Genomic DNA, 20202 nt, shown 5'->3' on the forward strand with positions numbered 1-20202 from the left:
ACTTCTAGGAATTTGGTATAAATAAATGATCAAAAAGCACCTAAAATGCTCATTTTAGTTTTGCTTTAAACAGCAAAAACTATAAATATTTATCAGCTGAAAAGAGATTAAATGTATTATTGTACATCTGTATAAATTTCTTTTTTTAAAAAAATATTTATTTGAGAGAGATAGGAGAGATAGAGCATGGCAGCAGGTGTAGGGGCAGAGGGAGAGGGAGAGAGAATCTCAAGCAGACTCCCCACTGAGCATGGAGCTTGATGCAGGGCTTGATCTCAAGACCCTGAGACCATGACTTGAGCGGAAATCAAGAATTGGATGCTTAACCGACTGAGCCACCCAGGTGCCCCTATATTAATTTCTATTCAGTCATTTAGAGGCTATTCATATACTTATTGCCATGAGACAATATCCACAGTCTTATCAAATTTGGAAAGCAAGCTATTTAAAAGGTATGCATGGCATATTTTTTGAACTTATGCACACAAATTCTCACCAAAGCAAGGAAGACAATATCACAGCTTTGTCTAAGGAAGAAAGACCAAATGTTTAAAATACCATTAGTTTCAAATGTTATTATTATTTTCAACATTATTTTATCTTAGTGTTAAAATTCCCAAATCATGACCAAGAAGCTATGTCTTCTTGATTGAAGTGAGCTCCTCTTAAAAAGAGGAACTTCAATTTAATTTTAAGAGGAACGCTTAATATGGTAAACTTAATATGGTAAACTGTTTAAAATGGTCCCCAATGAACTGTTCCTCTCTGAGTATATACCCCTGTGCCATGTCACTTTGCTACTCTTCCTGTTGAAAGGTGGGGTTGTATTTCTCCTGAATCTAACTGGCCTTGTGACTTGCTTTGACCAACAGAATGTAGTGGAAGTGGTATTCTGGGATTATTGAGCCCCTATCTTAAGTAGCCTGCTAGCTTCTGCTTCTGCTTTTGGAATGCAGCAACTGTGTAAAGACTATTCAACTAAGAAGAGAAGTCACATGAGGAGCAAGCCCCAGAAGGATGGGAGACTGTGGGAAGAGAGAGGACACACAGAGGAGAATGGAGGTACCACAGCTAACAGCCAGCACCAAGGCCCAGACTTGGGAGTGAAGCTTTTTGGGATCCTCCAAGTCTAGTAATGTTGTCCCAGTTGTCCCACATGAAATAAGGATGAGCCATTTCCACTGCTGCCTGAGGTCCTAATCCACAGGGTCGGCAGTAAATGGTGGTTGTTGTAAGCTATTTAGTATTTGCAGTAGTTTGTCATGCATAGGTAACTGAAATATTACCATTCAGTTAAAAATCTTGACACTGACTTCAATACTGCTTATAGCTAGAGAAAAAGAAAATGTCCAGAACATAACATGGTGACCATTTTGAGTAGTCATGCAAGAGCAAAACAGTCCCTATTAAAAAGATCAAATTTGGGTATTCAAGCAAAACTTGATGAATTTGCTTTCCAAGAAGGCATCACAGTTTTTTAAGCTTTATGATTTTGGCATTTAGAATTGTTATGTAACATTAAATTCATTTCACCAAGGTATATTTGAAAATTCACAGTAACAGAGTAAATAATTTAAAGCAATGTTCTGCTAAAATGACTATCAAAATTCATGGCAGTGAAAATTTTGAATTCATTGTAGAGACATCTGCTATGCAAACAAATTGCCAAAGTGATCTCAGTGATTCTCAGTACACACATCCTTATTTAAATAAGTTATACTACCTTTGACAACTATTGAATCTTTCTCATTCCAAGTCCTAAGCAAGCAATGTAGGTCCAGGTCATTCCACATAGTTGACATTTGAGAAATAGATACTATTCAAAAGCTATAAAAAAACCCCCACAATTTACAAAACAAAAAGTGTGCATTTGAAATCATAGTCATCCATTCTATTCCAGTATCAATAACTGACATTCATTTCAGAAATCAACCTAATATAGTATTATAAGGATTCCTCTTGAATATGTTAAAATCATTCCAGAAATGAAGTTGCTACTAAAGAAATCACTCTTTTTCTAAGATAAGTTCTTTCAAAATTTAAGACAGTAAATAGTAACAGCACCCATAAGAATAATGTCATGTATTCTTTCAAAAATCTCCTCACAGGCATTATTTTATTAGATACCCATAACAGGTAAGTATCAATTTCATAGATTAAGAAACAGGGCCCTGTATAGATGAGAAAGGTGCTTTTTGTCACTGTCATAAGAGTATCTTTTAAATCATAAACCTACGTTCCCTAAGAGTTAAATGTCTAATGCCTAATTCATGTATTATTGTCAGTGGAGATCACGACATTTGGTGCAGTCAGCACTGTAAGGCAGATAGGGAAATGGGGACACAACCCTGCTCCATGTCTATTTAAAGCATAAATTTCATGGGAATCTTTCAGCCAGGTAGCAAACTTCTGTCATGTTTCCTGACAACCAAAAAAGTAAAACAACAACTCCTTTTAAAGGGAAACTATCACTTCCTGTGATACTATATATATATATATATATATATATATATATATATATATATATATAATAAGAGTAGATATTGAACAAAATGGCACCCAGAGAGAATCTGAAATATCCTATAATATTCTGTACCTTGGAAAATGCCTGCAAGTTAAAATGTTCTATTACATAAAAAGGCCACCCAACAAGCTTAAAATGCAATAATTCAGTGTGGGGTATATTTTATTGTCAGTTATCAGAATGAAATATACCAAGAAGTCAATTAACTAAGAATTTATCCTTTAGACAATAATAGACTGTTACCCTTGGCAGGTACCAAGGAATTTAGACTTCTAAAGAGAGTTATAATTAAATTGTGAAAATGATTTTTATCAGAAAGAAATCTAGGATTTTAACAAGTTAACTCTAGAAATTATTACAAACAGCATATAAATACTAATGCTAAAAAGAGCAAGTATGGTGGTGCTCAAGGAACAATGAAACAAAGTAAATCCTGAATTGCAGCATGAAAATGTTGACAAATAGATAGGTAGGATTTATGAAGTCATTTTTAGTAAACAAGGAGGAAAGAAGCGCAAGAAAGGTTTGGAAGTTAGGGGGAAAGTAGAAATGCATTTATTTGCAGGTAAAACTTGGAAAATTCCCAGATGCTCTCATTAGTGATTGAGGTATTTTCCCTTCTCTTCTTTGAAGAGGATTTGGAGACTATTTATTATAACTTGTGGTGGGAGATAAAAGTGCAAATTAAGTGTTCAGTGAGTTGGGTGTGCGAATAATCAACATCTCCTCCCCACTCATTCATTGCCAAATCTGCACATCCTGCTGTATTTTTGATCTTTGTGAATGGTAAAACCATCCATCTAGTTTATGAACCAGAATCTCTTTCCATGCCCTTCTCATTGAATCTATCACCAAATCCTATAAAGCGACTTCCCAGTTCTTGAAACTGCTCACTCCTACCTCCTTAGTCCATGCTTTGGATTCCTAACTGGTCTCAGGCCCATGAGGCCATTCCCTCCCCCACTCCCTTGTATTCCCATCCCCCTCTCTCCATTCCCAGCGTTGCCAGCATGATCTTTCTAAAACAAAATGTTGATTATGGTATTCTACTTAAAATCCCTGTGACACCTCACAGCTTTCAAAAATTATAAACGCATATATCCTGCCTGATTTTCTAGCTTCATCTTTATAACCCCACATTGACACATTTTGTTCCAGGCAAACTGAACTATACATACTGTACTTCATGCCATGTCGTTTCCCTCGGCCCACAATTTATCCATGTAACTGTCACTTGACTGTTAAAGTTTGACACATACACGTGATCATCTCCTCCAGAAAACCTTCTTTAATCCCTCACTCTGATGTGTGTTTCTCTTCCTGGCTCTCTTCCAATAGCCTTAGGTCTAGAATATGATCATGGCCTGCAGCGGATTAAGGAAGAGTCAGCCAGGCAATTGTCCAGGGCACCAACCTCAGGAAGACTTACCTTCATTAGGAACATTGCAGAGAGAAAATTGTGTTTATCAATTCTGTATGTGGTTAAAAGAACTACTTTGAAATGCTTCTAGGAATCGGAAGCCTGAGAAGACTCAAGAATATGCTTGAATAGCAATAAATGGTTCCTAAACTACCTTTCAAAGAGGGTGCATTTGGTTAGTTCCCATGTTTTTGTTTTGCTGGTTAGGGATTGCAGACTTGGAGTCAGAGCTGAACTGTTTGGAACAATATAGGAGAGGGTATCCTCGGCCAATAGAGGTCCCTCTGCATCTTTCCCTGCACTGTGTTTGCAGCGTGGGGTCTGTGCAAAACTGGTCTCTCTCCAAAAGAAAAATGGATTGGATACTTAACGAACATCAGTCTGGGGGTGCCTGGGTGGCTCAGATGGTTAAGCATCTGCCTTCGGCTCAGGTCATGATCCCAGGGTCCTGGGATCGAGCCCCGCATTGGGCTCCTGGCTCAGCAGGGAGCTTTCTTCTCCCTCTCCCTCTGCCTCTCCCCCTGCTCATGCTCTCTCTCTATCTCTATGTCTTAAATTAATAAATAAAATCTTAAAAAAAAAAAAAAGAACATTAGTCTGAAGGGAAAACAAAGATCTAATTGGCTTTCGCAGGAAACACCATGTTTCTGTCTGGTCCTGATCATAATATTTATGACATGATCTTGTAATAAGTCAAATGACTTACTGAAGTTCTCCATAAGTTTCCCAAGTGCTGAGAGTATGACTTTTTTGTTTTGTAACAAGCCCAAAAAAGGAACATGCTCACCCAAATGTGTGATCTGGAAATATAATGAACTGACACCCAAAGATCAAAATTTAGCAGTGTGCTCAGATGGCAGTATTGTCCAGAGAAGAATGACCTTGAGTCAAACAGATAAGAATAGTGTGCTCACTAAAAGACCTTTATCATGGCATAAGCACAGAAAATTGTGAGTGAAATATACCTTAAAACGGTCCTTTCTTTGATTTGGACTCATGTTTACCAAGTATACTACTGACTGCTCATGGAGAAGTCCAAATCTATGGTCCCTAGAAAAATATATCTACCATTATAAATCAATAAATTTGCATTCTAGTTTATATATTATTCTCCTAAAAGTGGAGTAGAAGATATCTTTAAATGATCAATGGTGTGTAACGTGGACAAATCGTAATTTCTGGACCTCTCATTCTGGTGACCAGATCAACCTATCTGAGGTTTTGGGAAAATCAAATAAAATAATATATGTGTAAGCATTTTCAAAATTATACAGTTCCTACATGTATTTTTTTCTCTTTGACAAGAATGACCTGCATATTTCAAAGGATATTTTAGCTTTGATTACTTTTGTCCTAAAATGTTATTTCATTTTGGTACTACTTTTGACCAGTAGAAATTTTATGCTCTTGACCTGATTTAAACTAATATTTTCCTTCTTTCTGCTGCCAGTAAAATATTGTTCTATTCAACTTTTCTCGAGAAAGATGATCTGTATTTCTTCATAGCAGGCTACAACATTAAAAAAGAAAAAGAGGTACCTCTTGACCGGATGACTCTTCTTCTTTGGAAAATATACAGAATTCTGTGAAAAAATAAGCTATTAGGATCTTTTAGGATTAAGTTACATTGCTTTACTAGAGAAGAAATTACACAGATGTGGAATTTACAAGAAATGATGTATTTTCTGGTAATGACACATATTGATTTGGCAGTTGTTTAAAAATTATGTCAACCAATTATATTTAAAATCTCAAGCAGGTTGGAGAGAGAATCTGCTTGGAGGTTGGAGAGAAAAAAAGTACTATCAAGGGCGAGTAAAATTATTTTTGAAAACTGCTACTTGACTTGAGCCTTGTAAAATTCAAAACAAATATGAATAATTTTCAATTCTGTCAAACCAGGATATGAAATCATTTAATTATGCCACTCGACCCAGTAGAAATGCTATTTTCTTGCACATATTTTATGTTCTATTAGAAAATTATGTTGTGCTAAAATGAACAGCTTCATAATCCCTTATACAAAACCCATAGGGTAAATGTGTTTTGGAATTAAAACTTCTTCAGATTTTAGAAAACTAGTATGTTTATAATCAATATTTTAACAGAGACTGGCAGTAACTAAATTAGGTAAAAGAAATGTGAATCCAGTTTTGAGACAGATGAAGGAAAAACAGATGTACTTGACAATTTTTTTTGGAACCCAAATCAAAATCAAACCTTACATTAACTTCAGGTCTTACCAGACGAGTCTCCATTTTATTTGACAAAAGAGCAGACAGATATCTTAGGTAACAGATGAATATTCACATCTAAAAGAACTAAAATAAAAACTTTAAATCTTATGCAAGAAAAATTGTTTCCAAAATTCTATTTATTCAATAAGAACATGAGATGATGAGTGCTGTACACAAAATATTCTGAAACATAAAAGTCCTCGAATTTTGAGGAAAATGACATAAGATCACATGAATTACCAATCTGGGGTATATGCTATAAAGAATACCCAAAACAGTATTTTTAACATGGCTTCAAAGAAAACCTATTGTTGCACATATAATTAAATTAAATTTTAGTGTTACCATGAATACAAAAAGCCTAGTTTACTCTGAAATAAAATTAAACATGTCTTAATATTTGTGCCATAAAGAGTGCCAAGAACATACCTTTTTGTCAAAAAAAATTAACTTCTAACTGTTCAAAATGGCTCCTGGAGGATTTTCTCTTTTTTCAGCATTTCTCATGAACTCTAGAATATTGGTCTCAAAGTTTCCATTTTGAAAAATTGTAGTAACAAAGCATTTGTTTAAAAAGCCTTGCAAGGATACCATCAAACTTACTATGAGATGATATTAAATTGACTAATTTCAGGATCATTCATCAAAAATGAGAATTTACTTAAAACAATTCACTGAGGATTTAAGTAATTTCAGTTATAAACTCTCCTAGTATTAATGAATGAAATTCAACCTGCCATTAGCAAGTCTGTGTTTCATAGGCCACTAAACTCTCAATAAAGTCTATGATAATAACCTAATTAGTGTCACATCTGCACATGTAACTTCAATGCAGTGACTCCAGACAATTGTTATCACCACTTAGATGAAGAAAGTCGGTAAGAACTCAGGAAGAGATAAAAGGGTTTGAAAACAAAAATAGCTAAATTGACTAATGCACCCTTCTATAGGAAGCAAACTCAACTTTTTGATGTAGAGCTCTCGTGAAAATATTGCCAATCGATCAGCGTATTGCTAGACATTATGCTGACTTGGTTTCTTGTCTCTGACGGGTCTCTTTTACGTGACACTGGCAACTTGCTTGGCTCTACTTTTTTGAATCAGAGGAGCTTACGCTAACTTTGATTTTAAAAGAGCCTATTTGTTTTTAAAGTCTGAAGAGATAAAACTAATGATTCTAATGGTTGGAGTGCACACACAGGGCCCACACAAATACCTATTTCATATGCAGATTTTATTCAAGCTCCGGGATTGTGACAAAAACTGTACTATTTATGTTTTTATGGGTTTGAGGTTCACATGAACATAGCCTTTTTAAGAAAATTAACATTAAGTAGTTTGAATTATGTAAGGTTTATAAGTTATTTAATGGATTGAAACAGTATTTGCCATAAGTGATTGGTTTTCAGAGTGAATTATTACGATCCAAAAAAAACTCATACAAAACAATTTATTGCCTTCTACCATCTATTTTGATGGAAACCTATTTTATGATTTCCATTAATATGTAATTTTAAAATCTCATTTTTTCCTCAAAAATCTTCAACTTGCTGTATTTATGACATTATAAAACAATTTCTCAAAGATAGTTAAAGCTAGAAATTATGACAGCCTGAAATTCAATAACAATTTTTCATTTCATAGATAAAGCACAAGTTTTTATTTTAATAATGCCAAGATATGAAACCTATTTTTACATATTATTGGAAAGAAGCACAAATGTTTCAAAGTCCATATTCACTAGTTTTCAACACAAATTTTACAAAACAGTACACCTACTGCATACAAGAATAGATAAACATGAGACAATCTAGACGTCAATTAACTGGTAAAAGGATAGACTGTGGTATTCATACAATGGAATATTATATATATAGTAATAAAAAAATTAATGAACTGTGGCTCCACTCATCTGCTTGGATGGATTTTAAAGTTCTTGAGCAAAATATAAAGTCATGGAAAAATATACAGTGTGACCACTTACCTAAGATTCAAAAAGAGGCAAAACTAAGCAATGAAAAATTATAAAAACAAACGAGAATGATGAAAATTTAGGATAGTGGCTGCCTCGGGGAAAGAAGTGCACATTATCAAAGAGGAGACCATGTGGCTATCAGAGGTGTAACGTTCTACTCTTAGGGCAAGGTGGTGAGTACATGGGTATTTGTTCTATTACTCCTCCTTAAACTGTACATATACTTTATGTATACAGAGAAAATGAGGCAAGAAAACGGTGACTGTATAGACAACTCTTTTTGAAGAGCACTGATCTTGTGTGTAAAGCAATAAAAGATGGGAAGAAATGTGAATGTTTTCAGAGATTTTGTTTTGCTCTTGTTAAGATATGAAGAGAGCATCTGAATGACAGAAAGGTTCCATCAGAGGGGAGAGGCTGAAGAAACAGCAGGGATGACTGATGAGGCGAGGCATACGTGAAGGGCTGCCTCTGACAGGAGGAGGAGCGTGTCTCATTCAGGCAGAGGGCGGTGGGGAAAGCTAAGAATAACAGGCACAGATTTATACAGTTGATGATGGGAAACAAAGTACATCAGATATGGTGGCTCGCTCCTCTTGAATGAGGCTCCAAGGGGAAGGGCAGAGCTGGCTTTGAGAAGAAATGAAGGCATCAAGTGACAGCTTGGGGCAGTGAGAGAAACAACTGACCACAGACAAATGCAGGTGCTGTCCTCGGCATTTCACCTTATGTGTTTCCCTGGCCTCTGTCTAGAATATACTTCCCCTTCCTTTTCACCTAGAAAATCTTCCCATCCTTCAAGACTCACCTCAGGTTCTACGTCTTCTGTGAAAACTGTTCTGACTATTCCACGGCAATCCTTTCCTTTTCCTTTTAATCCTTACAGCGCTTAACCCTTATCACTCGTTTTTTACTTACTCATAAACCATCTTGCAGTCACTCTTTTGTGTTGTACATGGCTTCATTTTTCTGTGTGGTCTCCCTAGCTATAGTTCTTGAGGACAGAAATCATGTCCTTTTTTTTTTTTTTTTTAGCACTGTTGCTCCCCCTTTCAGAAGAATAGTGCATTCTCATACAGTGAACACTTAGCTGTTTGTTGTTCTATTTTTTAAATATGTCATCTACTTAAACAGATATTCTTAAAAAAAGCAAAAGAAAAAAAAAATACGTGAATAACTGAACTTTGAATCCTCCATTATTTTCTTGTCCCTGCTTCTGGTTTTCAATTTTTGGTTTTAGAACTTACTTGGAAGAAGCCAAGCCAGACATCCAATGTTAACACAAAATTGGTTTGATTTTTAGTATTTTTTAAACAAATTGTTTCTACTCATTAAACTATTAAATTTTTTTCTTTACAACTTTTAATATGTTTCTTCATGGAGGTAGTTCTCTTAGAAAATGAGGCAGAATATTATCAGCAAAGACAAATTATGTCAGGAATGCCATCTTGTGGTTGAGAGTAGTCCATTACACTACAGATCCTTTCAGTAACAATCTTTAATTCAGAAATAAAATATCCAGTAAATTCACAAATGTAAGTCATGGTTAAAATTATTGTTACTACAAAGAAAGAAAAGCTAGATAGGTGTGTTTTCAACTGTGTGTGACTTCAGTTGCCAAAAAAGACTATGTTCATCGAAGAGAGAGACAATGGACTCTAAATAATACAGAAAAACTGCTACCTATAACTAGAAATATACTTCTATCAAGACTATTAAAATACTCTGAATTTTGGAAAACTTTTCTCATGAAACAGATAATTTTACTTCTATATCCACTACTAACTAGTTATGTTATTACATCCTAGATTTAAATCATGTGTCTTGATTTTCAAAATATATCACCCTAACTATAACCATCCAAAGGGGAGTGAAGGACAGAGCACTTATCTAATTTGGATGGTGTAGGATACATAGAATTAGTTGTAGTCCAAAATGGGACTTGGAAGAGATGTAAAAACCCTGGCCCTATCTTAACAGATGAACTTACTACTTCTTCCATACAAGTTAGACATGTCAATGATAAATAATCTTTCTAGTTAATAGAAAACTAGTCATGGTTACAGATGTATTACTTAACAACTACGCTTAAATATTCTAATTGCCAAATTGAATACCAGACATTCTGATCCACTTAAAAGTGGGGATGAGGGCGTGGAAACTGATATATCCCTCACGAGTGCAAAGCACAGCACAACACAAAGGTCCATGCACTATGCCACCCTTGGTCACTTCCAGATTATAAGGTTCTAAGGAGCATGTGCAGGTACAATGTTCAGATTTAGAGATCAGGTTATTTGAAATTCCAAAAGATAATAGATCTACATGTAGCTATATTTACCAAAAAAAGGAAAATGCTATTGTACTCCAAATCAATGTCTGGCATTTATTACTGCATGCTTATCACCAGAAAAAAAAGTTTTACTCAAAAATTTTTTATACGAATTGATTTTGTATTAGTTTTTCCACATGATTCTTCATGACATTCACATTAGCTGCACAAACCTGGTACTCCATCTTCTCTTGCTGTTTCGTTCTCTCTAATAAGGCTTCGTGCGGTGGAGGCAATGCATTGTAGGAACTCAGCAAGTAAAGCTGACTTGAGGAGGTATGGTTGATTTCTTTAATCTTTAAAGCCTGCATGATAGCAGGTGCAAACTTCGAGTAATGAGCCGTAGACGAGACAATCACTGGGCAAGTTTTGTCTTGCATTCTGTCTGCAACCACTTTTGCAACAGCAGTGTGTGGATCCAGAATATACCCTGAAGTACTGTAGGTGGAATGAATAGCTGCCAGACACTCTCCCTCGGAGCACCAGTCGGCTACAAAATCCTGCTGGAGTTTCTTAACTAGCGTCTTCTCTATTTGGAAGTGATGCTGCTCTTCTAGTTGATTAAACAATTTTGTGATTAGTTTTCCATTTTTATCAGCCATCAAGTGTAAATGTCGTTCCAGGTTTGAAGCTTTAAGAATATCGATTGCTGGTGAAAAGGTTTGTGCTAATTTTCTTTCCCTTAGGTCATAGTGTCCTGTTTTTATAAAATCAGTCAAAACATGGTTCTGATTAGAGGCACAAATAAATTTGCGAATAGGGATTCCCATCATTTTGGCATACACTGCTGCTAAAATGTTACCAAAGTTTCCTGTGGGAATACAGACATCCACCGGGCTTCCAAAAGAAATAAATCCTTGGCTAACAAGATCAAGATATGCAGAAGCATGATAAACTACTTGGGGAAGCAGTCGGCCCCAGTTTATGGAATTAGCTGAACTTAAGACCGTTCCATATTCCACAATAAGAAAGCCAGCAAAATCGGAATCTCTAAAAATGCCTTTTACAGCTGTCTGGCAAAAATCAAAATCTGACTTGACACCCACTGCCCATCCATTTTCTTTCTGACTGCCAATTATTTGTGCTTTTTGAAAATCACTTACTCCGTTCTCAGGAAAAAACGTGGCCACAGCTATCCTTTGCTTATCGTTCTTATTAATACGGCTAAAACCATTTAAGACAGCACTCCCTGTGTCTCCTGAAGTAGCTACAAGTATCATATAATTGCAACTTGGTGGAATACAGTGTGCAAAAAGATGAGGCATAAGCTGTAAAGACAAATCTTTAAATGATCCTGTTGGTCCATGAAACAACTCCAGGATGAACTGGTTGCCGGAGAGGTGCCGGACTGGGGCAACTTTGGAGCAGGCAAAGTTTTCCCCGTAAGCAGTCTCAATCATTTCTCCCAATCTGGCAGCAGGTACATCAGCGGGATGTATACACTTTTCCAGCAGGATTTGTGCCCTTTCTATGTAGGTTGCTCCTACGAGGCTTTTCCACTCCCTACAGTTTAATTTTGGAAACTCTTTCTCAGGAACGAAGAGTCCACCATCAGAAGCTAACCCCTCAATCACTGCTTCGCTAAAGAATTTTGTTGAAACCTTCCGTTCATCGTCTTTAGGCCAAATGTGTCTTGTTGAAACGAATGTTTCTGAGTCCACATCTTGGTACCGTTTGACTGCACTGAGCACTTTGTCAGCGACCTCCTCTGGGGAAGCCCCACTTTCACAGAAAACACGGGTATCATACCACTTCTTATAATACTGTCTTCTAAACTTAAGTAAGTCTTTCACAGATGTTCCACCATCCTGACCTATGATCCTATCAATTTTCATTAATTTTAAGCGGCTGACTATATCTATTAGAGGTACATCCAGGTATACAATTATCCCATTTTTCTTCAGATGCCACATGCTAGCATCATGCATTGGATTGGACCCCGTAAGGGAAATCACACTTCCAGATGTAGAGAAGTTTAACACGGCTTTTCCTTCCTCTTCTAAAAATTGCTCATTACCAACATCCTGTAATTTTTCAGACACACTCATATTCCAGGTTTTTTCAAGGATATCATCGTCCACATCTATGACACAACAACCTAGTTTCTGACCTATTATTCTGCCTACTGTTGTTTTCCCAGCACCAGGCGGTCCCATCAGGATAATATTTTTGTCTCCAACAAGAGAGTGGGTTGAGTGCCATGACTTCCTGAATTCTGCAAGTGCAAGGGTTCTTGAAAGAAACAGCTGCACATGTTTATCCGTTCTAACATGTATACTGGGAAAACATTTCTGGGCTATTTGTTTCAGATGCAGACATCGGTTAAAGTGGAGCATTCTCTTTTCACTTTTCTGCCCAAGTCAACCTAAAAACTGGCTTTAGCCCTTTTCAAAACATAAAAACAAAAAAGACATTTGGTTACTAATTTCAACAAACTTAAAATCCCAAAGAGGACTGAAAATAACCATGTCCACGGTACCTAAACTGTTTAGAAATCTTTCAAATGTATGGGACATTTTTTAAAGTACTCAAACCCAAATTCTCATGTATTACATATTATCCTTTAAATAATCTTTTCAATCTCAAGCCCAAGTGATCAAAACTTTAAAAATTTGTAACTATAGGCAATGCTTTATTCAGAAAATGCCATATCATAGATACTTAAAAAAAAAAAAAAAAACATACTAAATCAGATTAGTATTTTTTTTCCTGTAATGAAAAGTGTTTCTTGGTTTATAACCCATATAAACAAGCATTATTTGGAATGCTATTTACTTGTAATTCATAAAAGCTGAATATTCTTTATATTTAATTTCTAACTTCAGTTACACTAACATGCTGACAGACTATCATGCTCCTCATAAATTTCTCATAAAATTCACAACAGGGAAGTAGAATATTTGCTTACAAAATGCTTAAATAACTTTCCAAACTGTAGGACAAAGGTATGGCATTTTCTTTCTTATGTGCCTTTTATATGCATATTGTAAAGAATCATCCTTAGATATTTTTCACATTGAAGTCCTTTTTAAAAAAGCTAAAATGAAAGGTATAATATTATGCAAATAGTTAAGAAAAATTGATAATTAACAGCAAAGTCAAAGGCTACATATTTATAACCTTATCTGCATGAAACCGTCACTTTTGTTTCTGTCCTCTAAACATTATCAGTGGAGACACTTAACTCAAATTCCAAACTCTACAGTGATAGCAATAAAAACAAACAAACAAAAAACTCAGGAATGTTTCCAATGATGAGAGGAAATCATTATTCTGGCATCCAAAGAACCTCTGCAATTCCCCATATTGCTCAAATCCCTGTCTTTGGAAATGTACTCAACATTAAAACACAAATGTATGCCAGACAAGTCAAATTCTTAGTCGTATGTAAAATGCAATTTAGTAACTGTTGCAGTGTTCATTCAAATTGACTAAAGGAACTCCACAGACATCTAGTGGGGCTTTTCACATTTTCTGCAACTAAGCCATATTAAATATCAGATGGTATGTTCAAATACATTCTGAAAACTTTTAATCATTTACTACTGATTATCTGTGCTACTGTGTTCTGTAATTAAACATTTAAACCATTTTAAAACTAACACTGAATTTAACTTACAAGTTAAATTAGAACCGTCAAGAGAAGGAATACATTTCCTTATTTGGCTTTTCAGCTTGTATGTGCTGTCCTTAATTCCCACTGACTTGTAAACCAAATGACACACAGGAACCAATCTCAGATGAAGAGTTTGTTGATGCTGAGGCAAAGTCAATCTTTGCAAAAAAACGGAGTCTATAACAGAAAAATTTTCAAGTTAATCATCACTGCGTACAACGTTACAAAATTCCACACAGAGACTGGTCTATTATTAAAATATCCACCTGAAAAAGTTAAAGTCCAGAAAAAGAATGAATTGACCCTTTTCATGTTTCCCCAAATCTATTATTAAAAGATTAAGATACTGTTTTTTTTTTAACATCTGTGTCTTATAATGGAAAAGAAATTTCATTAAACAGTACTGAAGGAATTTCTTCCACCAAGCAGTATGAAAGACAGTAATATAACCAAATAAGAACAAATATAAAATCTCTCACAATGACACCTGAAATTTTAATTACTTAACTGGATGTTTAGTGATGAGAGAAAAATTTAAATCAGTGGACTAAAGCTATGAAATGAGTGTTTGAATTACTCTTGTGGGTTGTTTTATCCATCTGAATCACTACACGATTTGTATGTAGTAATATCTACTATAAAAAGCGCAAATATAGTGTCTGCTACACACCGGTACCCCTTGTCTATTTAATTGAGTTTATAATAAATTCAAAACATATCATAGTGGCTGGCACATAAGAATATTCTCATATATAGTAATATTATTATCACTCAATGGCAATGGACCAAAAACATATAAATTGAATCAGAATATCTAGACTCAAGGCTAGGTGTATTTTTTCATGGTTTGGTTAGTTTATAAGCCTTCAGAGAAAATATGGGTACTTAGCCATGAATCAAGAACTGTTTTGCTATGCACAGTCTAATTCTTTCCCTGCCATAAACCAAGGATCAGAGAAGGATACACTTGAACCATATCGGTAAAGTCTTTTATTAAACTGTATTCTAGTATAGTACTTTAACACCAGCTAGTTTTCTTGGAGGAAGGGGAACACTTTCTAAAACCATCTGCTTCACCTGCTATTCAGGAGTGTGTGTTCTTTTTTAGTTCCCAATGCGTAACTTTCTGATGTCTGTATTAGCAGTAACTGTAGTATTACCTGAGTAGCTGGTTGGTTTTCTGGACATTAAATCTTTTAACTGATCTTTTTCACTTTGTGTTGGTTGCTACAATGCTTACCACCAATTCCACTAAAAGTAGAAGACTGTAACACAAATGTTATGCATTCTTTGCCTTATCTTTTATAACCTTAGTTTTCCTTTATTTTATATGAATTAAAAATAGAAAATTATGACAGCTTAATTTAATTTAGTATATTATTTGACCATAAAAGTCTTCCTGAAAATAGCAGAAGGCAGTTTTAAAGGCAGTTTATTATCATTTTAAAAGAAAAATAAAGATGATGAATTCTATTTTAAGTAACATACTAAATTTTGTTTTGTAACATTTTAGCCACAAATTAATTTTAGGGCTTCAACATCCATTGTAAGCAAACCAAAAGACAAGATGGAATAATATCTACAGTATGTAACTTTCATCTGGAAACTAAGTCTTTACTTAAGAGGTAATAAACTCAATTCTCATTATTCATGGTATTATGTTCTCTAAAGTCATCATTCTTGAGTATTGAATTAGTGAACAGTGAATAGTCCAATTGCTCCTAGGGGAAATACAGGGTTAGGTTTCTGCAAGCCTCAAGTCACATTTTTGCCAACTGAGCAATACATAGGCTTGTTTTGTGTTTCTGCTTAAAGTCATTTTATATATTTTTTATATTTTTAATATATAATTTATACATATATATATGTAGTTGACTCATTACCGCTGTACAGCCAACAGCACTCTAACTTAAGCCTGAATGAAGCTTATCTAACACACATTTTATCTGTAAGGCACATTATAGCCTAATTACCTTAGGAACACTAGGCAGCACGTCAGCAACCTCGGGGCCATTTTAAACAGCAAAACCACCAACTAGAGGTACAAAAATGTGAAAAATGTGGCACTAACTAGAATGGGAGAAGGACATTTTTGTTTACAGTATTTGAGCTCAAACAGCAAGGCAGAACATCATCTTGCTTGACCACAGCTTGGAGCACGTACATCAGGAGACTCCAATTTTTCACCACTGTGCGTGTGTCCATGAATGAATGCACAAGTTTGGCAAGTATTATTTTGGGCTTATAAATAAGTTTTAGTGAGTAGAATTCACAAATATGGAACCTGTGAAAAGTGAGGATTAACTGCATATCATTTTCCTTTACGATTCAAAGCCATGTTATTATGCTTTTTCAATTATTTATATTTTAGTATGTATTTCAGTCTAGTGGTCATGAATAGGCAATTTTTCTTCAGCCAAAGGACAAAACTTTTTCAAATTAAATGGAAGTCGAGGAGTCAGAAAACAAAAGCTGTACTTAAAGACCAAATCTCTTGGCCATAAAGTACTCAGGTTTTACTGTATCGATGTTCTAAAGTGTTTTTTGTAGAGCTGGGTTCTTCATGAAAACATTTTAGTCATACTCTCTAATTCCTCAGAGGATGGAAGATCTACACAACTCCATTATACATTAATACTTTTTAAATAGGTTTTCCTACTGCTCACTTATAATGGGGTTTTTTGATCCACGAATTCCACTGGATACTTTTTAGAAGTAATAGACACTTGTCCTTCAAACAGACAAATGAAAAGCCTGTTGGTTTCACAGCAAGAACTTTAGCACAAAATTTAACAATTTTACTTTGGCAAGCTGATCAAAACTGAATAATGAATTCAAGAAAAAAAAAGAAATCACTTTTTAAATCACTTTTAAATTATTTCCTATGAATGCTAATAAACTTACATTTTTAAACCAGAAATTCATACTAATTTTCAGCAACCTATTTACAGTGATGTTTTCCTAAGGACACCACTAGATGATTACTAATCAACTAAAGTCATACCTGTTATCAATTTTTACTTCCAAAATGGTCTAGAAGAATTTTTTCAATTCCATTATAAAATTACCTAGTTTCCAATTCCTCTGGGAAATTATCCAAATCCTATTTAGTCAGGATGATTTAGCATTTGGCACCCATTTAAAGTATTTGTTTCATACTATTCCGAAATAAAACATAAGTCATAGCACTTTAAAAATTATTTCATGATGAGAACTGGCTGTGGTCCAGTGAACTTCTGAAAACATTTATGCCATGATTATGCTTGTCACCCTATATTAATGCAATCTAAATTTCTCAGAAGAATGACTAAATCTAGTCCATTATCTTATGAAGGCATCCTGATGTATTTTTTTAAATTCTTAAAAATGACTGTATTTTTACAGAAATAAATTGTTTTCCAATACATAATAAAAATGCAAATTTCCTAGGACATAAACTAGCCAGGGGGAGGTAAAGTTCTGCTGCTCTGGACTGTTAAGCAAAAATCCTCCCAACATGCCTTTAGGTCAGTCAGCAATTACCTCCCTGGAAATAGCAAGATGGAAAGACCACACACTCCAGTGTCATGTTGTAATCAGAGGGATCTTAAATCAAAAGTAAAATTTACAAGTTCATCACTCATCTTTGCCCCTATCTTAGTACCAAAGCTGATTAAGCCCTTCCTGTTGCTAACCTTTTGCTGTTAGATACCCTAATGGTCTTGAATATTTAATCCAAAAGACTTTTTAAGTACCCTTTTTAACTCTATAACTTAAAAATATATTATTATAAAGAATATCTCTTATACAGGGTTATTTTTCTTCCTAGAAAATTGTCTTTTTTATATTCCCACCTAACCTCATTTTATTCATCTAAGTAAATTAGAATTAAGCTTTAGCAAAAAAAATTCTAACTTGTATGTACAAACCATTTATAGCAGGGGTCTGTGCAAACTATAACCCACAGGCCAAATCTGTGCAAAATTATAACCACCTTTTTTGTAAATTAAGTTTCATGGGAACACAACTTTGCTTATTTATTTGTTCATCTGTTTTGTATTGTCTTTGGCTGGCTGCTCTTGAGCCACAACAGTAGAGTTGAGCAGTTTTGACCAAAACCATTTGGCCTGCAAAGGCCTAAAATATTTATTATCCAGCCCTTTACAGAAAAAGTTCATGACCTCTGTCAGTATACTAATACTAATTCCCTGTGGGCATAGTGGACATAGATATTTCCTTGAACAGTACTGCCATTTTGAGGGAATTATAAAAATTAGAAATATATTTTTTTGTAAACATGCTTTCAAAAGGCAAGCAGAATTATAGACCAAGTATCTAAGGGAAAAAGCTCCTTTCTAAATGATTTAACAACTTCATCACGACTGTAAACTAAATATACTATGGTGAGGAGATCATAAATTGGTATTTTTAAAGCCACAATAAATATACTGATAGCAGTGAAATTACTGTATTCAGTAACAGAAAGTCAAGACTAGCTAAGGTTGGTTGGGACTTACTAATTGGAGAAATCATGCTTTGCCCTTTGGCTCTTTTAGGAACTGTTTAATATGAAGCGTCCCAAAGTGTTTCTTCTTCGTTAGAAAATGTATAAGCTTTGAACAATGGCCATCCACTTGGTTAATGGCATTATCATTATGAGTCCTTAGTTCAAATCTTGGCATGTATAAAGAGAATTTTTCTCTATACCTGCTAAGCAAAAACAAACAAAATATCCCCCCAAACCCAAAACATAATAGCCAAAGGCGAAAGGAAACCGACAAAGTGGTATATACATAAACAACGTTTTGAAAAGTGGAAGATCTGATGTGAGGAACAGGAGCATCATCTCCAACATGCCACTCATCTGAAATAAAATGCTCAACTCCTGGGATAAAAATTAAAAAATCTTATCAACTGGATAAGAAAAAGCTAAATTTATTCTTATCTAATGAACTTCGCTAAGAGCCCCAAATGAGAAGGACCCACACATTCTGCAGAGCCTTTTAAGTCGGAACTAAAAGGTTAATGAAGCCATCATGCTGTTTTTATCTCCACCGAGCACCCTGGCAGTGAGATGCCCGAAACTGGTGTTGGTTCTTATCTTTGACCATCTTTATTCCTTGTGGGCAATGGCCTCCGTAAGGTTCGTTCGGACCAACTATCCTCTTTCCCAAATATTGACAAAATGTCTTTTAGAGACTCGGGATCGCAAAGCCTTCTGTATGAATTTCTTTCAGCAGTCATACGTGCCTAAATAGGTTTAGGGAAGAGCAGACGGTTCAAAACGGAACAAAACCGCTCCCGAGAAGGCAATTTTCAAAAAGCGACACCACAAGAACGGGCAAAAATTCAAGGGCCCATTTAAAGAGGCTTCTCCTGGTTTAGCCTGCTTATTCAAAAAACAGCAAGTCCACGTGTCTGTGGATAAAGACCTAAGAGGAGGGCGCGACCAGGAGGTACACCGGGCTGAGAGCAGAGAACGGAGAAAGAGGTCGGTCGAGGGCAGGACCGCGGCGCGACAGGTGGATGGGGCGGACGGCGGGGCGTGCGTGGGCGCGCACTCCCGCAGGGGGCGAGCAGGGCCGCGCCGCGAGCTCCGGGCGGCCTGGGGCAGAAGCAGCGGGGAGAACGAGCGCAGACATGGTTGAGATACGACGGAGTAGCGGACAGGGGCAGGAACCAAGTGCGGCAAGGCATGCAATGGGAACGCACCGGCTTCTACAGTTTCCCTTTCTCCTCAAGTCACTCACCAAGAAAATCACACTGGGAAGACGGGGGAAAGGAAAGAAAACGGGGAGGAGCGTCCAGGAGCCGCCAGTGCCGCCTCAGGACGGAGGGCCACACCTCAGGGGCTCAACCCGGCTCGCCCACGGCCCGGGCCCAAGACCTTCGCTAGGCCTGACCCGCCCCCAGCCCCGCGCAGCGCTCTCTGCGCCTGCGTCGGTGGAGGCCTGCGCGCCCGCCGCCACACCCACGCCCGAGCAACTGCACACCGGGCACGTGACTCTCGGTCCCCGCTCCACCTACCTGAATCCTCCTCGTTCTTCAGGCTCCTCCCCACCCCGCCTGCTCTCCTCAGAGGCCGTGCTCAGCGTGGCCCCAGAGGCTCGCCCCGCCCT

General features: G+C 36.2%; 1 protein-coding gene across 3 annotated transcripts; it reads right to left on the reverse strand.

Annotated features, from left to right (window-relative positions):
* Nucleotides 1-7316: 7316 nt before the first annotated feature.
* THNSL1 (threonine synthase like 1) lies at nt 7317-20166 on the reverse strand. 3 transcript variants are annotated; one of them, XM_064591952.1, is made up of 3 exons: nt 20111-20166; nt 14108-14281; nt 7317-12872 (listed from the first exon to the last, which is right to left on the reverse strand). In XM_064591952.1, exon 3 carries the CDS (start codon nt 12822-12824, stop codon nt 10593-10595), a length of 2232 nt encoding a protein of 743 aa, XP_064448022.1. In that variant the 5' UTR covers nt 12825-12872; nt 14108-14281; nt 20111-20166; the 3' UTR covers nt 7317-10592. The 3 variants fall into 3 exon arrangements, with proteins under 3 accessions (XP_064448022.1, XP_045730229.1, XP_064448021.1); XM_045874273.3 differs by lacking the exon at nt 20111-20166 and adding an exon at nt 19834-19992; XM_064591951.1 differs by lacking the exon at nt 20111-20166 and having other exon boundaries at nt 14108-14545.
* Nucleotides 20167-20202: the final 36 nt, after the last annotated feature.

Source organism: Mirounga angustirostris, unplaced genomic scaffold (genome assembly GCF_029215605.1).
Source record: "Mirounga angustirostris isolate CCGP_5_RB_7025 unplaced genomic scaffold, mMirAng1.0.hap1 SCAF_5, whole genome shotgun sequence".
Classification (NCBI taxonomy): Eukaryota; Metazoa; Chordata; class Mammalia; order Carnivora; family Phocidae; genus Mirounga; species Mirounga angustirostris.

Bases quoted from the DNA above. Each gene is read 5' to 3' on its own strand.
- THNSL1 (XM_064591952.1), bottom strand. From the start codon at position 12,824: ATGCTCCACTTTAACCGATGTCTGCATCTGAAACAAATAGCCCAGAAA.